Here is a 17,673-nt window from a genome sequence, read left to right as displayed (position 1 = left end):
CCCACCCTGAGCCTTCTCTGCCCCAGCCCAACCTCCCCCAGCTGGTCTATCTCGGCCGCCCCAGGGACCTTGTGTCCCCAAGCCCTTCTACTCACATAGAAGGGTGAGTTCAAAGGTCAGGGTATCTTCGCCTCTGGCGTTTCTAGCCTGGAACGAGTAGAGGCCGGCCTCGGAGGGCTTCAGGCGAGGCAGGGTGAGCTTGGAGGTATATCTGTGTGGGAGGAGCAGGCCGTCTGGGGTGAGGACAGAGGGTTCCGACAACCACCTTAGAGGGGGTGGTTTTATTTTTGGTCAAGGGTCTGGGGCACGAAGGCCTTGGCTGAACCAGGTACCCAGGCTGGGTCCACTGAGACATGGAAAAACCACCAACCCAATTTCCTTAATTGCCTCTCTCATCTGCAAAGCACTTTGGTTCTGAGGTTTAGTGGAGGCGGTGTCTGTACAGTGCCAATGCTGGGAGGCACCTCACAAGCCTCACTGAATGTATCTACTTTCACCACCATCACTGGGCTAAACAGTCCTCACTGAAAACGCCAGTACCTGGTCAGCTTCTATCCCCAAAGTGCCAGCCCTGCCAGGAGGGGCTTTGAAAGGGAAGGGAGGCAGGATGCAGCCAGGGGGCTCCAGAGACCAGGGCTCCAGTCCTAGTATTGCCACTTCCCAGCTGTGGGACCTTAGGCAGGGATACTTAACCTTTCTGTTCCTTTGCTTCTTTTTCTGTGAGCGTGAGGGACCTGTATTCAGAGAGCCTGACTCATTGCAGACACTTGCCCCTTCATTGGAAAATATCTGCAGCCATTACTAGACTAAAACCCATGGTGTTTACTCAGCCAGTTCGTCGGCATATAGAACCCCTCTACCTGGTCAGTTTTTGAGATAACTAATATCTACTCCTTAAACGGAAAGAATTTAACTCTTTGCATGAGTCCAAATCACCATGAACACACCTACCACGTGGGCTCAGTTTGGTGCCCTGCACTGAAAGGCCCCAAATTACCGAGTTCAAGGACACCTCTCTGGTTCCTTTCCACAGTGTCCCTATTGCTGACAGACCCCTGAAACATATCCATGGATCAGCGCCCTACCAGGTGTCTGCAGACTCCAGTTCAGAACTTCTCCTTTAGACAAGAGGGAGCTAGAAATCCTGGCTGGAAAGGACAAAAAGGAACTAGGAAGAAGAAGACGAGGACAAGGGAACGTCTTTGTTGATTCTGTTGATCAACAAACAAGAATCCAGGAATCGAAGAGGTCTCGGCTTCCAGAGCTAGAAAGAGGACTCCGAAGAGTTTGGGAGTTGGAAGATGTCTGGGGATTACCTACCGCAGAGGTGGCAAACAGGTCTCCTCTCACGAGCCAATTATGGTAGAGACATAGCCTGAAGACGCTATTGAGAAGGACTCTGAGACTGCACTTAGACATCGCAGGAAATGGTTCAAAACTGAATTAGGGCTGTTCATCACAGTTGTGGGAGAAGTGATTGCATGTGATTCACATTTTTGCTGTATTTAATGGACCTGTTCTCTCTCATTCAAAGGGTGGAGGAATAGATAGGATGTGGTATGTGTATACAATGGACTGTTACTTAGCCATAAAAGGGAATGAAGTTGGGTAATTTTTAGAGATGTGGCTGGACCTAGAGGCCATCATAGAGAGTGAAGTTAGTCAGGAAGAGAAAAATTAGTATCGTATGTTAACACATACATGTGGAATCTGAAAAAATTGGTATAGATGGTCTTATTTATAAAGCAGAAATAGAGACAGACACAGAGAACAAACATGGATATCAATGGGGGAAAAGGGAGATGGGGTGAACTGGGAGATTGGGATTGGCATTTATATGTTATTGATACTATATATAAAATAGGTAATTAATGAGAGCTAGTGTACGGCACAGGGAACTCTGCTCATTGCTCTGCGGTCATGACCTGAATGGGAAAGAAGTCCAGAAAACAGGGGATATGTGTATACATACAGATGATTCGCTTTGCTGTGCGTAGAACCTAACACCACACTGTAAAGCAGCTATGGATGGAGTGTGCGCATGCTCAGCGGTGTCTGGCTCTGTGACCCCAGGGACTGTAGCCCGCCAGGCTCCTCTGCCCATAGGATTTTCCAGGTGCGAATACTGGAGTGGGTTGCTGTTTCCTTACTCCAGGAAAAATTTTAGAAATAGAACAGGGTAGAGAAATGATTATTTTCACACTTGTTATCAGTGTTCCTCCTTAGAGGAAAAACTCTCTTGTTTAGAAACTGCCTGGTTAGGTCATTTTGGGCAGGAAAGTAAGACCCTGAGGAGAGTCCACAGGAGACAAAAAGACATTTCTAAAATGCTCTGCGGGACTCTGGGAGTGAAGGGTGGGGGCGTGCACAGGCAGACAGACCTTTATAAGAAGAGTTTTGATCCAGCGGAGAAGAGTAGCTGGTGAGAAATTCTCAAGGGTGGATGGCCACAGGTTTTTAAAGAACGTTCGATGTATCTGTGACTGAGAGATATTAATTCCCTCTTGTCCTCCAAACCTGTGTGTGTGGCTCTAGATACCTCGTGCAATTGCCATCAGGAGTGTGACTCTGAGTGGAAATCATGGGGATGGCCTTCTGCATTTGGATTAGTCACAAAAGAGGAAAATGAATAAGCTCAGGAGACCTTGGGTGACCGTCAGAATGCGCACACCCAAGAAATGGTAGAGCTCTTGAGGACAGTGTTTAATTTCCCAAGGATACAGCACAAAGGGTATGCTGATTTCATCTACATCTCAAACACAGATGACTGACGTTGAGGCTCTACCTAGTCAAGAAAACTGAGACCTAGAAATGGGCAAGGACTCAACCCCTAGTCAAGGCTGAGACAGGACCCAAGAGTGCTGACTCTGGGTTAAAGTGTTCTCTGGCTGCGGGCCATGCAGATGGGAGCTAGTGGGTGGTACCTGTATGTGTCGCTGGTGGTTACAAAGTTGAGCTTTGGCTGGGAGCCAAAGAAGGGACCCTCATAGGTCCAGTTGAAACTTTGCAGGCTTGGGTAGGCCTCCACCTTGACTCTGAGTTCGAGCTTCTCACCCACGGCTACCTCTTGGAGGAGATTCTGCTCGGAGGTTAAGTTCAAGTAGGCACTGTCTGGAAAGCAGAATGCACAGAAGTCTGGAGTGAGTGGGGAGAGGTCCGTCTGCGTGTTCATTTGGTCATCCACCCGTGCATCCAGTCTTTCAGCGGGACCCTCCCTGAGCACCTAGCTTGTGCCAGTCTCACAGACCTGGCCTGCAACCAAAACTTGCCCTCTCATCTTTTTCCCGCCACTCCCGCCCCTCTCAAAAGCCCCGGGCTTTAAACTCTTATCTCCAAGTTCCTGAAAGAACCTAGGCAAATTCCTATCTTCCTTGGCACCTCTACCTCGTTGTTTATGTAATAAACAGATTAATAGAATATCTTGTTATAACTGTATAAAATGTTTTCTAGCAGCTAAAAATGCCCCCTTTTCTGGTAGTAGTTTATATTTCCCCTTTTTCTGGTAGAACTTTAATCAGTGCAACTTCCATATCCAGTTCTAAAGTGGGCATGCGACCCAGGCCAGCCACTCAGGGTAATCTGTGCCCTTTGGATCATGATTGCCATGGACTCACTCATTCCTATGGTTTCTGTTGGAACTGAAGGAAAACAGAAGCTCTCATTCCACTGGGGTTTCCAAGCTTGGTGCTGCCCCACAAGAAAAACATAGAGCCGAGGGATGGAAAACAATAGATTCTTGTCCACATCTGAACATCAAAATCCAACTGTCCTGGAAGCTCATAACCATGTTTTGTTTTGTTTTGCTTTAGCAATAAGGCCAATAAAATCCTCTTTTGGTGAGGTCAGTTTGACTTGATTTCTACTACCTATACATGAAAGATTCTTGACTGGTTCCTTCTAATTAAATGTTGCATGAATTAAAAATCAAGCTGCTCTGATTGAATTGCAGGCAAAGGAAAGGCACCCCCATCCACAGATTCTCCATGCCACCCATGGATGCCTCTGAAATGCCTTCTTAAAACTCCAAGGCTTTGTAAAAATTCCCTGGACTGGATCATCTCTCAGGGCTCCTTTTCGTACTCAAGTCTACGAAATCCAAAATTCACTCTTCTACCCTGTGATGTTCCTGCTCAAAAAGCCCACTCTGATTCCCCATTACCTCCACTATTCAGCCTGGCGTTCAAGGCTCTTCCCAATTAGGTCTCTCCATGCCCATCTAGCTGTGGCCCCTCTTCCTACACACATGTGCACACACAGACACGCACATGTGCACACACAGACACGCACACAATTCTCCACCCACCTTGGTGTTCTCATATCCCCAGAACACCCCACAGTAGTTCCAACCTGGGCTCTTTGCTCAAGTCATTTCCTCCACCAGGAACCCCGTATTCTTCCTTTCTTCTATTTAGATCCTTCTCATTCTCTAAGACTCCTCCAGCAGGGAGACTCCACCCATCACTCCAGGCTAAAGGAGTGCTCCCTCCTCTGGATCCGTTTTCTTTTTTAAAAACTGAGGTATAGTTAGTTGATGTATAATATTTGTTAAGTTTCAGCTCTCCAATATAGTGATTCACAATTTTTAAAAATTATATTCCATTTAAAGTTGTTAAAAATGATTAACTATGTTCCCTGTGTTGTATAACACATGCTTGTAGCTTATTTACTTTATACATAAAAGTTTCTACCTCTTAATCCCCTACTGCTATATGGCCCCTCCCACCTTCCCTCTCCCCACCAGTAATGGCTAGTTTGTTCTCTGAGAGTCAGCCTCTTTTTTGTGATATTCATTAGTCTGTAGTATTTAAACATGTTTAATTTATTTATATTTAAAGGACCTTTTCCCCCAAGTTTTACTTATCTTAACTTTTTGGCTACATCCTGCAGTGTGTGGGCTCTTAGTTCCCCAACCAAAGATGGAACCCGCAGCCCCTGCATTGGAAGGAGGAATCTAAACCACTGGACCAGAAGGGAAGTCCCTTTGTGGTATTTTTAAGATTCCACATATAAGCAGTGTCACATAGCACTTGTCTCTGCCTGATTTATTTCACTTGGCAGGATGCCTGCTGCAGCCCTTTGAGATCGTACAGTCATTAGGCACCACATCTACACCACTTCGGGCTTCTCTCGTAGCTCAGTTGGTAGAGAATCTGCCGGCAGTGCAGGAGACCTGGGTTCGATTCCTGGTTTGGAAGACCCCCTGGAGAAGGAAATGGCAACCCACTCCAGTATTCTTGCCTAGAGAATCCCATGGACAGAGGGGCCTGGCGGGCTACAGTCCATGGGGTTGCAAGAGTCAGACACGACTTAGCGATTCAGCCACCACCACCACCGCACTACTTCGTGCATCTGGTCCTCCCTTTAGGTAGCTGTCTTCTCTCTCCAAGCTTGTGAGCTTTGAGGGCAAGGCTGTTTTCTTCTCTCTTTCTTCCTTAGCCAGCCAGCCAGCCATTCATTCATCCAAACTCCAACCACTTCCCATCACCTCCACCATATCCCTCCCTAATCAAGCCACCATCACCTCTGGCTCAAACTAGTAGCAGGAGTTTCCTAACAGTTTCCTGGCTTCTATCCTCATCTCCCAATAGGCAATCCTCAACAAAGCACCAGAAAGCCATATTATATCTTGCTACCCTCAAGTCACATCATGTCACTCCTTTGCTCAAACCCTCCAATTGTATCCCCTCTGTCTCAAGAAGGAAAGCCCAGGCTTCACGTTGGCCTCCCAGGACCTTCTCCTTCACCTCTGATGTCATCATGTACTAACTTCCTCTCAAGCTCCACCCAGCCACACTGGCTGACTTACTCCTTGCACGTGGTGAGCTTGGACCCACCTTAAGAGCACGGCTTGCCCTCTGTCTACAGCTCTCTTCTCCAAGATTCTACATGGCTTGGTCCTTCACCGACTTCGAGTCTTTGCTCAAATGTCAGTTTCCCAGTAAGTCTTCCTTGATGACCACCCGATTTTAAACTGGAAATCCTATCCAATTGTCTTTTTCATAATTTATTTTGCTTATTGCTTGTCTTCTCCCAGCTAGAATACAAACTCCGTGTGGGCAGGGCATTTTCTCTCTCATTTGTAACGGGATCGCCCACATTAAAAAGGATCTAGCAGGAAGAGTGAAGGAAAGCAACATCCGTTGAGTGACTGCTGTAGGTCTGCACTACAAAACGGATAGGATTAGAATCCATAACTGGGAGACAGTTCACTGTTCTCCTCTCCTGCCTTAGCCCTCAGAGCTGCTGGCACAGAATGAGCTCACAACAGAGCTTAGGTGCTCCTGCAAGCCTGGTGTATTACTTGTTCTGTGAGGGTAATGATTCTTAGGCTCGCCCTCCCGCCTCCCCTCGGGCTCCCAGGTTAATACATGAGGTGTGGCCAAACTGAAAGCGCTCTGAACCTGTCCCCATCCTGAAGAAGCTGCCCTCTGCTCTGGATTCTCAGCCCAGTGACTGTCACTGCCTCCTCCCCAATCACTCTGGTCATCTCGGCTCCTTTCTGCTTTGTCCCAGCAGCCATTGTCCCTCCTAGATTGTTTTGGATAACAGACTCTCTGGGGTCCCCACCATAATCCAGCACCCTTTGCCATGTCTGGCCTGGAACACCGCGTTAACTGCCCTGATGGGTCTCCAGCCTTGAGTCTCCTATCCAATCCACATGACACAGGGCAGAGCTTTCTCAAATGACATCTCCTCAGGCACACTGAACATTTACTCTGTGCCAGACCCTGCCCTAGTTAGTTAAGACACATTCAATGAATTCTCAGAGCAAACCTATGAGACAGTTACTGTTAGGATCCCCATTTTGCAGATGGGGAGAGTTTAAGCAACCTACCTACGTCATTGGTGGAGGCAGGCTGGAATGTGGCTCAGGACCACGGGCTCCTGGCCACCACTCCTGCATCCTCTCTGCCATCTGATCCCATCACTCTCCTCTTAAGACCTTTGACGCCCGCCCACCAGAGATGATGCAAGCTACCCGTTCAACTTGCTCTCGGACACTACGCTCAGCCCCGCTTTCCTATGGCCACCCCTGAGCCCTTCGCGTCCCTGCTGTTGTCGGCTCCTCTGGATATCTCAGACGCTCTTGTTCTCTTTGCCTTTGGGCCTTGCATATGCTGTTCCCTGTGCCAGAAGTGCTGCTCCGCTTCTTCCCCTCCCCTCTGCCTGGCTAACCCACCTCCATTCTTCTGGTCCCAGCTTAGAGTCCATCTAGTCCAAGCCTTTGCTGGGGAGCCCCCTTGGTGTCCCCAGGACACCTCAGGCTTCTCCCACGCCCGCCCAGGTGCCTGCTGTCTGTCCACATGCCCATGAGGTATGAGTCCCAGGCATACAGGAATGAATGAATGAGTGAACAGCAAAGTCTAGGAGGGAGCTACTGGACATCAGTCCCAAAACACAACAAAAGGATGCTGGAATGAGATGCAGCCGTGTACTGTGGGACCTCCAAGGTGGGAGAGAGGGAGGATTCTGAGAGAGAAGGAATCAGAGGGCTGACACAGACATGGCTCCTTAGCCAGGCTGAGAAAAGGGAGATTCTAGCGAGCTATTCTAACAGTGCCAGCTCCTTTTTAAAATATCAGCTCCCGCTTTCTCAATCCCCTTATGCACCCCCTCACCCCAGGATCCATGCTGACCCGCCCCCACCACCCCAATGCTCACCTACCACCCGGAAGACCATGGAGGTAGTGTGGACGCCCCGGGCATTGGTGGCCACGCAAGTGTAGTTGCCGGCATCTTGGAAGCCTACGTGATCGACTTTGAGGGTCAGGACTTTTTGATAACGGTTGTCACGGAAGTCGGATTGTTGAGAGATTGCAAGCTGCATCCAGAAGGAACAGAAACGGTACACAGAGGTGATTTAGGAATTAGAAAGAGCTGGGTTCTAATTCTCAGCCTTTAAGGATTACTATCTGCTTTTCCTTGGGCAGCGGCTGAACTGTGAGCCTCAGTTTCTTCATCTGCAAATTGGGCCTAACACTGGCCCATGCTTCTAGGGCTGTAGTGAAGAGTAAGTGAGATGGAGAATGCAAATGGCATAGGGCTATGCCTGGCATGCAGAAGGCATGGGGAGGAAGTATGTTCTTAGAAGTGGCCTAATGCCATTTCCTCCTGAGAAAACCCCCTGTTCCTCTCTCTAGAGTTTTTCAGAAATAATCCTTACATTCCTGGGCCTCAGAGGTGGCCTTGGAACCCCTTGCAAAGTCAGAAGTGAGCTGACACGTGCCTCTTGTCTACTGGCTAAGGCAAAGGTGATGGGTCAAGAGGGCGGAATACTGCCTCCTCCCTCTCCCGTCACATGTGTAGATGCAGGAGCCTGAGACTTGCTTCTGCATCATCTGCTGACCAGCAGTGAGACCTTGGGTGAGTTACTCCCCTCTCTGGTCCTGAGCCATGCCCTCAGCTCCCAGTGCCAGCTTGAGGTGGGGCCTGGAGTGCCAGGAGGACAGGCAGGACCCCATCCCCACCCCCAGGTACTGACTTTTGTGTCTCCACGTTGAAGGAAGACATCAAAGTTGACATCAACGTCGCTGGCTGAGCACACAATCTTAGCAGTCTCTCCTTGAATCCGCACCAGTTCTGCAGGCTCCAGTGTCAAGGTCGGCGGTCCTGGGATGACTGAGGTCAGGGGAAGGCACCCATGAGCACCCAGGCCAGAGCTGCCACTCTGCTTCCTGCCATGGGCCCAGGCTCCCTTCCCAAATCCCGGGAGGCAGCCATGACACCTCAGTTTTCCCTGCAACAAGTCCCATCTCCTAAATGGACCTTAAATAGTCCCCTTGGCTCCATCACCAGCGCCTATCCCCAGTCACACCCTTTCCCTCTGCTCTGGACTCCTGCAGCTACCTGGAAGGCCTCCTTGCTTCCTCACAGCAGCCAACGTGAGCTCCTTACAAGGAAGACTGGGTCACGCTCCTCTCTTGTGCTAACATTCCGTGGCTTCTCATCACTCTCAGACTGAAATCTGCAGTCCCTCATACCTCCCCAGACCCTGCTCCCAACCTGTATGCACTTGCCACCCCTCACTGCTCTGCAGCCACGTGGCCCCTCCCACCCAAAGACACGCCCTTGCCCTTCCCTTTGGGAATGCTTGATCCATGCAACAACCACACTTTGACTGGTTGTTCTCACCCTTCACATCTTCAGCTCAAACATTCCTCAGAGGGGCCTCCTGTCACAGGTTAGCTGAATTAGCTTTGGGCTTCCCAGGTGGCACTAGTGGTAAAGAACCCGCCTGCCAATACAGGAGACGTAAGAGACTTGGGTTCGACCCCTGGGTCGGGAAGATCCCCTGGAGGAGGGCATGGCAACCCGTTCTAGTATTCTTGCCTGGAGACTCCCATGGACTCCCCTACCCAAATCTCTTCAGCTTGGTTTCTTGTTCATCACATTTATTTGCTTTCTCTCTCATCTGTCATCCCCAGTAAATGAAGGTGGTATCCCTAGTGTGGTATGCCTAGTTTAGGCACAGCTAACCCAGTGCCTAAAACAGCAGTAGTGGTTTAATCGCTCAGTCGTGTCCGACTCTTGCGACTCCATGGCCTGTAGCCCGGCAGGCTCCTCTGTCCATGGGACTCTCCAGGCAAGAATACTGGAGTGGGTTGCCATGTCCTTCTTCAGGGGATCTTCTTGACCCAGGAATCAAACCCAGGTCTCCTGCACTGCAGGCAGATTCTTTACCAACTGAGCCACGAGGGAAGCCCTAGCCTATGAATTAACATCTCTGGCTGTGTTGAAAGATAACCTAACTCAGTTTCTCAGGGTCAGATGCTAAGGAGCGCACTCATGTCCCAGAGTCATGGCGAAACGAGGGCCCTAGGATCCCTCTGCAAGGTGGGCTACAGGGAAAGGTCCTGCCTGGCTCCTCTGCACACACAGTGGGTTCCCTTGGCTTCCTGGACAGGTTTTGTGGGCTCAGGGCCTTGGGCCAGCCCGGCCACTCTGACCCTGGCCTCATTACAGGTGCTTGCTTCCTGTCTCAGGCTCAGATTCTGATCCTGGGGTCCTGCTGACTCACATCAGTCCTCCCAGAAACCGGAATCCATCTACCAGCCCAGCAGAAACAAGGGGGGAGCGGACAGGAGAGAGACTTCAACACCACTGATGCCGATGCTGAGGCGTCCCATGCACCTGCCATCCTGACCCCCCATGGCATTGCTCATGGTGGCCCCCTCTCCTGCGCTCAGCACCCAGCACCTGGTGGGCCCCGAGTAGGAACCCATGTCTGAAGGGGTGGGAGAGCTTCGGGCCCTCCTTCCATTCCTGGAACACCTGAAGCCTGCTCCCAGCTCACGACTGTGGACCTGCTGTTCCTCTGCTGTTTCCACCTTCTCATAACTCACATTTCCACTCGAATAAAACGGCACTGTCTCCATGAGCCCCCCACGCCCACACTCTACACCACCGCCCAGTTCAATGCTTTCCATAGCCTGTTCCATGACCTGACACTGCCCTGCCAGCTGAGTTATCAGCACACATGTGGTTCTCCTCCCGGCACCTCACACCTCATGGCCTTGCTTCAGCAGGCGCCCCCTGGATGCCATAGGCATGACTGGGAGGAGGAGGTGAAACAAAGCACCCACCCTTACTTGCCCTCCAGCCAGGCACCAGCTCTCAGGTCGGCCCTGTCCACGCACCTTTCTGAACTTTAAGCCGGATGCTGAGGGACTTCACCACCCTGCCAGCCACCCGAACGCTGCACTCGTAGTCCTGGCTCTCAATAAACTTGGCCTTGTGGATGGTGAAGCCGTACCACGGCGAGAAGGAGTAGCTGGTTTGGCGCAAGACAGGCCGGCCGCGCACCCGCGCCAGCGAGACGCCCACCTCCAGTGCCGGGTCGGTGAGCAGACAGGGGAGCAGCACGTCCTGACCCTCCAGCACCGTCACTTCCTCGGCCAGGACCCTCCAGGGCCGAACAGGGTCTGGGGAGCATGGAGATACAGGGTTACAACAGCCCCCCCTCCGCCAGGCTAACCGGTCCCTGGACATTGGTGACAGTGAAGCTCAGAGATGCTGTTCATTTGCCTGAGGTCACATAATACTGGGGAGGCTCAGCTGATGCTTGGGGGCGCTGGGGCCAGGTCCAGCCCCACTATTTAATGCTGTGTGATCTTGGGCAAATGACTCAGCCTCTCTGAGCATCTGGAAAATGGGCAGAAACAAGAACCTTCTCACAGGGTTGCTGTGAGGAATGAAATTAGAAGCACTGCCACAGGTCCTTGTTCGTGGCAGGTTCTCAGTAAACGTGGAGCTGGCCTGTTATGATGCTCACGTCAGGGCCCAGCCCTCTTGGCCATTCCTGGTGGGCCGTGCTGGGCTAGTCCTCTTGGGAGGGGGCTCATAGTGCTCACCTTTGACGTAGAGGTGGATAGCAGCAGTGCCTGCCAAGGGGTCTCCAGGCTCAGTGCAGCGGTACGTTCCCGTGTGCAGGAAGGTGGCATTGTTCGTGCTGAGGATGCTTCTGGGGGCCTCAGAGTCCAGAGTCCAGTAGGGGGAAATGGGGCCATCCCACTTCACGCTGCCATTGCTCATACATCGCAAGGTCACCGCTGTGCCTGGCTCCACCACCAGCTCAGGGCCACTGGGCTCTATCACCGGGACCCCCTGACCTGGTGATGGGAAGCGGCAAACAGAAGCGAGGGCTGAGGTGACATCCCGTTGGCCGTACCCTGCCTCTGACATGGGTGCTGCCCTGGCAGGGTGCTGCTCTGGCAGGGTGCTGCTGGTTCTGGGGTTCAGCTACGAACTGCAGGACCACCTCGAACAAGTCCCTGCCCCTCTCTGGTCAGTCACTCAGGCCCTGCCCCAAACCTTCTGTGATGGACTGATGTCTCTGATGTCTCTGAGAGAAGGGGACTGGGGGCTTTCTTGGCCTCCCACCCAGCCACTGTCCCATGGGGGCTACCCCGGCCTCTGGCCTCAGTCTTCCTGGCCATGACTGCATCATTCTCCCCAGGAGTAGACTCTTTCAGCCTGATGTAATAAATGGCCTGCATTCCTGCTACGAAGTCCAGCACCTGGCTCAAAGAAGGGGTTTCAAACAAGCAAAAATGAAAGTCACTCAGGCGTGTCTGACTCTCTGCAACCCCATAGACTGTAGCTCACCAGGCTCCTCTGTCCTTGGGATTCTCCAGGCAAGAAGAAACAGATGAATAGAATGTTCGTGGCAAAGTGCTCTGAATTAATTCACACCAGGAAGAAGAAAAAGGGACTTCCCTAATGGTCCAGTGATTAAGACTCTGAGCTTCTACTGCAGAGGGCATGGGTTTGACTCCTCTACATGCCACACGATATGGCCAAAACCAAATAAAAATGCATATATCTTTAAAAAATATTTTAAAGAAATAAAAGAAGAAAAGGGGTGTGGGATCTTAGCATAGCAGAGTTCAGAGTTTTCTGCTGTGCCTTCTCTCATCACTGGACATCTGGTCTGTAGCACAGTGGGGAGGTTCAGAGGCTCTGTGCCTCAGTTTCCCCATATAAGATGGGGACCAAAATTATACCCATTTATTGGGATGTCGGGAGATTTAAATGCACAGAAAGCTTTAGAACATCACCTGTCACCAAATATAAATAACTCAGCCAAGGTTAGCCATTCTATTTACCATCTAGTCTACCTCCAGGAGCCCACCCTGACATCCCAGCGCTGCTGTGTTTACCAGGGAGACAATCTCTTTTAAGGAAAATTTTCTTGAAGGAGAAAAGAGAACTTGAAACTCATCTCAGGCCCTCCGGGAAGAAGGCCCATTGCCTCTGCAGTGTCAGCATTTTTCCAAGGCCTAAAATAGGGGTAAAGGAGGGAAGTGAGAGCTGATTCAAGGACATGGAGGGGCTGCCAGGCGCCCTCCAGCTTGTGCAGGCGGAAACACACTGCTGGCACCCAGCCTGGCCCCCGTTTCCGCTCAGCCTGCAGTCCTCCTCCCAGGGAGGCTCTCACTTCTGCTTCCTGGCCGCTGTCCCCTTTAGGGGAAAGAACCCCTCACCCCGCGAAACAGGCGGTACCACCTGCTGGGCACTGGCGTGTCCCAGGCTGCGGGACCGGCTCTGCCACTGACCTACTAGGTGCCCCCCACTGATTCCAATCTGTCTGTCCCAGTGATGGGGCCACGGACATCCCAACCCTGAGGGAACGAGGCAAATTCAGGGACTCTTCATCATCTTGCACAAAAGCTTCATCTTAAAAAAAAAAAAAAGTGTAACTATTTATTTGGCTGCATTATGTCTTAGTTTCAGCACGTGAGCTCTTTCGTTGCAGCATAAGTGCTCTGAAGCTGCAGTGTGTGGGCTTAGCGGCATGTGGGATCTTAGTTCCCCAACCAGGGATTGAACCCACGTCCCCTGCATTGGAAAGTGGATTTTTAACCAGTGGACCACCAGGGAAGTACTGCACAAAAGCTTCTTAAATGGGTCTTTCCATCCCACTGCACCCTGCCCTCACCACAAACCCCAGAATCAGAAAGATCCTCGCTGTCAAACTATTTCAGGATGACTTAATTTATGTTCTGATTTTATACACATCAGAGATGTGCAGGCTTCTGATCTGCATAAAGGATGGAGTGACCAGAGGAATACTGCGGAAGCCGACGCCGGGGGTTGTAGCCAGGCTTCCCTGTGCTGCTGACCCCCAGGGAGAGGGGCAAGCATCATTTTTGGCAGGCTGCTGGCAAGTCCCAACAGAGCAGGTGCTAGCCTATTACTGCTGCAGCCACGCAGGGCATCGGGGTGGGGGTGCGGGACTAGGGGGAAGAGCTTGACTGTGGGCTCACGTCAGCCAGTCATCGCTCAGTCATGTTTGACTTTTTGCAACCCCATGGGCTGTAGCCCACCAGGCTTCCCTGTCCAAGGAATTCTTCAGGCAAGAATACTGGAGTGGGTTGCCACTTCCTCCTCCAGGGCATCTTCCTGACCCAGAGATCGAGCCTGAGTCTCTTGCATCGCCTGCATTGGCAGGAGGCTTCTTTACCACTGTGCTATGCCAACCTGGGTCTAAAACTTGGCTCTCCCCGCTAACTAAGAAGGCTGCTTAACCTCTGACCCTCAGGCTACTCTTTCAATGAGAATAATCTGAATTTCCACATCTGAGAGGTCCTGGGAGGATTCAAGGAGGTGATACACAACCTCTGGCTGAGTCAGCTCTCCTGTCCTATGTTACTGCTTCAGCTGCTGCTGCTGCTGCTAAGTCACTTCTCCTCTCTGATCCTGACACTCTGACAGCTGAAGTGCTAACTTTTAAAGGTCACAGACTATGCCTGTAACATCCCGCGGTCTCAGAGTCTGTGACTCTGTATTCTGCTTCTGCCCCTGCTGGGTCTCACAGGCGCCTTCTCCCTCCCCCACCCCTCCCCTGTCCTCTAACTCCAGCCTCGGCCTCCTGAGAGTGTAGTCAGAAAGGCATTATCTTATTTGGCCCTGTTGTCTCGAGTATTCATGCAGGACAGGGCTGACACCCTCAGCTTCCGCTCCAGCTGCCCACTGCTGGCTTGACTGGAGGGAAGGAAAAGCTTGCTCAGGGCTTTACTCCCTGGGTGGGGGCCGGACCCCTTCTGTCCCTTCACCCCACCATCTTATCTCCCCAGACCTTCTCGCCCCCTCCCACTTGCTTGGGAGACCCCCCTCATCAACAGTTCCCAGGGTGTGCCCCAAACACCCCCCACCGCTCCCCCAACACACGCACCCCCCCACACACACACAGCATGCCGAAGTTTGGGGCACAGCCTCCTCCTCGGCCCAGAGTCTTAGCGAGCCTCTTCTGGCCTCTAGGGTGCACTGATTCTGTCCCCCAACTTTCTCACAACTGCCCCTCCTTCATCACTGGCCTACTGAAAATGCGGGCTTCAAGCCTGCACTCCCCATTTCTTCTTTCCTTTGAGGCGAGATGCTGGACAGCCCCTCCATCCCCCATCAGTCTCCCACGGGCATTTTCTGGGCAGGAAGATAGGACAAAAGAGTGAAATTAAACCCACAAAGCTTTCTAGGATGAGGGGAATAGTGTCTATCTTAACTGAGATGATGGGGACACAAGCATATATACTTGTCAAATCTCATCACAGGTGCTTAAGAATCTGTGCTTTCTATTACACAGAATTCATCTCAACAAGAGAGGACAGACTTGCAAGCCCAGCAGAACTGACTGGGCCCAAAAGAGCCCTTCAGTGGGCCATCTCCCCCGCAGGGACCAGACGCACCTATTTCTCAGGGTCCTACAGCCACGGCCTGAGATGGAAGACCGGAGATGCCACTGCCTTCCTACCCCACCCACAGTCTCCATCCTTCCCCAGGGTTCCTCCAAACATGCAAGAAAATTTAGGGGAGCCCCTGGTGATCCAATGGTGAAGAGTCCACACTCCCAGTGCAGAGGGCACGGGTTTGATCCCATATCCCGCACAGAGTGGCCCAAAGAACTTAGCATGTGTTTGTTGGGCCTACTGTAGATACGAGTCCAGCACCTAGCCCCCAGCCTCAGTTAGGGACCCTCCTAGAGGGAGATCCTGCATCACCGATGCTGTCGGAGGGATGGGATTCGGGTGGGGTCTGCTCCACAGCTCTCTGTCCTGAGGCCCCACAGCCTGTGTATGGGAGGACTTCAGCCTAGCAGACCCTCGCTGTCCTCCCGAGACAAGCTGCTAGCCTTGTACTCTCTCGTCCCAAACTTATCTGTCCTGAGCCCTGGGCCAGAGAGGCTAACCTCTTACCTCTCCTTCTGACCTCTTGCCCAAGCCGTCCAAGGAAGGACCATTGCCTGTTCAGGCCCCTCCAAGTCACATCCTGCCTCATTCGCCTCGTGAGTCCCACACTGGCAGTGCCAGCAGAGCCACGAGGGGCTCTCTGGGCCACGCTGCTCAGTGTAGGTCTGGACCAGTGGCACTAGCATCTCCTAGGAACTCGCTAGTCATGAAGAATCTCAGGTCATACCTGAGACCAATAGAGTCAGAGTCTGCACTGTAACAAGATCCCTGGGGGATCTGTGTGCACAGTGGGGTTTGAGGAGCATTTTGTCTGGTCCATCAGCCCCCAAAACATGCTGTTGACCGTTTGGTAGGCACTAAAGAGCCCTGAGGGCATAGGAATGTGTTCAGGACACATGGACAGTCACCATCTGAGCTGGGCCAGGTCCACAGCCCTGGCCAGGCTGCTTCCACCCAGTTCATACCCGCTTTCCCTCCACTGCCTTTCCGAAGCAGACACCCACACACCCGCAGTTCAGGGCCGGGGAGATGAGAACACGGAGTGGAGACACCTAGTGAGGGGCAGAGGTTTAGAGAATCCTTCCCTCGGAACCCTGTCACAACCTTGTCACCCCCACCAGCCCTCGAGGCTCTGGTTCTGCTCTTACCATGCCAAGCTGTGGCCACCAGCAGGATCAGCAGGGTCCGTGGGCCCATGGCCTCAGCAGGAAAGTGGCAGGCTGATGCAGGGCTCGCGGGTGGGCAGAGAACCAGATTCTCAGACACTGGCTCTGACGGGACCAGACCCACTGGACATGTGTTCCTCTCCACTAGCCCTGGCTGTTTGTCTTGTTTTCCTCTTCCTCCTTCTTCTTGGGCTGATCCCACTCTTCCTCTTTTAGCTAGGCAAGGCAACCACAGAGTTTGGAAATCTTGGTTAAAAAAAAAACAAAACAAAATAAAGACATGACCCCCAGGGGGCGGGGTTGGAGTAAGGGTAGGACCACTAAGTTCGGAGCCCTTCCGAAGCCGCCTCTAAGGGGCCCTGGGAGTAGAGACATGCCCAATGTTAGACAGGCAGCTGACTGTACACATGGGGTCTCCAGAGCAGCAGTGGGCTCTTGCTAAGTGGAAAAGGAAGTTAGGTTGGTCTGGACAAGCCTGATAACAGATAGTATTAAGAAGCTTCCATTTACAGGACACTCACCAGCCAAACCTTTACATACCACTGTCCCCTTTTGTTCCCACAAAAATTTTATACAGTAGGCACTGTTATCATTTCCATTCTGCAATGGGAAAATTGAGGTTCAGAGAGCTCAAACACTGTAAACTTGCCCAAGCTCACATAGCTACCAAATGGAGGTGGAATTTGGATCTAGACAACCTGAAGAGGATAAGACTGGATAGCATCACTGACTCAATGGATAGAAATTTGAGCAAACTTCGGGAGATAGTAAAGGACAGGAAAGCCTGGCATGCTGCCGTCCACGAGGTCCCAAAGATTTGGACATGACTTACCAACTGAACAACAGCAGCAACATCACAGGCTATATAACTACCTTTTTCTGAACTAATTGAGTCTGTTTGCTTTTACAAAGTAGTAACCTGTGCGGCTGTACGTCTAAGAAAATCAGCATTCCTCTGCCGCCTTTCCTGGATGCAGTTGCGTTTACCACTTTTAGTTGATTATTTCTATTCAAATGGTTATAAAATTAATTCTAGAATCTAAAAAAAAAACCACTCAATAAACATTGATCCAAGAAAATGATTCATCTTTCCATCGACTTAGAACTATAAGTATTAGAAATACATTTCTGTCTTAGCAAAGTGTTTTGAACCTTTACAAATCATGAAAACAAACAAAGACACAGAAAATCTGACCAGACCTATAACTATCAAAGAGATTCAATCAATCAATAAAAACCACCCAACAAAAAAGAAGCACTTAAAGAATTAACCCTGATTTGTCTCAAGCTCATTCAAAAAAATAGAAGATGACTGGGCTCTT

The 17,673-nt window shown here is 51.3% G+C and overlaps 1 protein-coding gene across 1 annotated transcript in view; it reads right to left on the bottom strand.

Annotated features, from left to right (window-relative positions):
* CSF1R (colony stimulating factor 1 receptor) overlaps positions 1-16,537 on the bottom strand; it is a 31,602-nt gene extending 15,065 nt beyond the window's left edge. The window contains exons 1-7 of the mRNA XM_018050168.1: positions 16,334-16,537; positions 11,352-11,609; positions 10,638-10,922; positions 8,483-8,619; positions 7,663-7,822; positions 2,925-3,111; positions 96-211 (exon numbers count right to left, since the gene is read on the bottom strand). Coding sequence (XP_017905657.1) covers positions 96-211; positions 2,925-3,111; positions 7,663-7,822; positions 8,483-8,619; positions 10,638-10,922; positions 11,352-11,609; positions 16,334-16,382 — 1,192 coding nt within the window. The 5' untranslated portion in view covers positions 16,383-16,537. The remainder of the gene's footprint in view (positions 1-95; positions 212-2,924; positions 3,112-7,662; positions 7,823-8,482; positions 8,620-10,637; positions 10,923-11,351; positions 11,610-16,333) is intronic.

This window comes from Capra hircus, chromosome 7 (assembly GCF_001704415.2).
Source record: "Capra hircus breed San Clemente chromosome 7, ASM170441v1, whole genome shotgun sequence".
Taxonomy (NCBI): Eukaryota; Metazoa; Chordata; class Mammalia; order Artiodactyla; family Bovidae; genus Capra; species Capra hircus.
The sequence above is the reverse complement of the archived record's forward strand: the minus strand, read 5'-3'. Positions and strand labels throughout refer to the sequence as shown.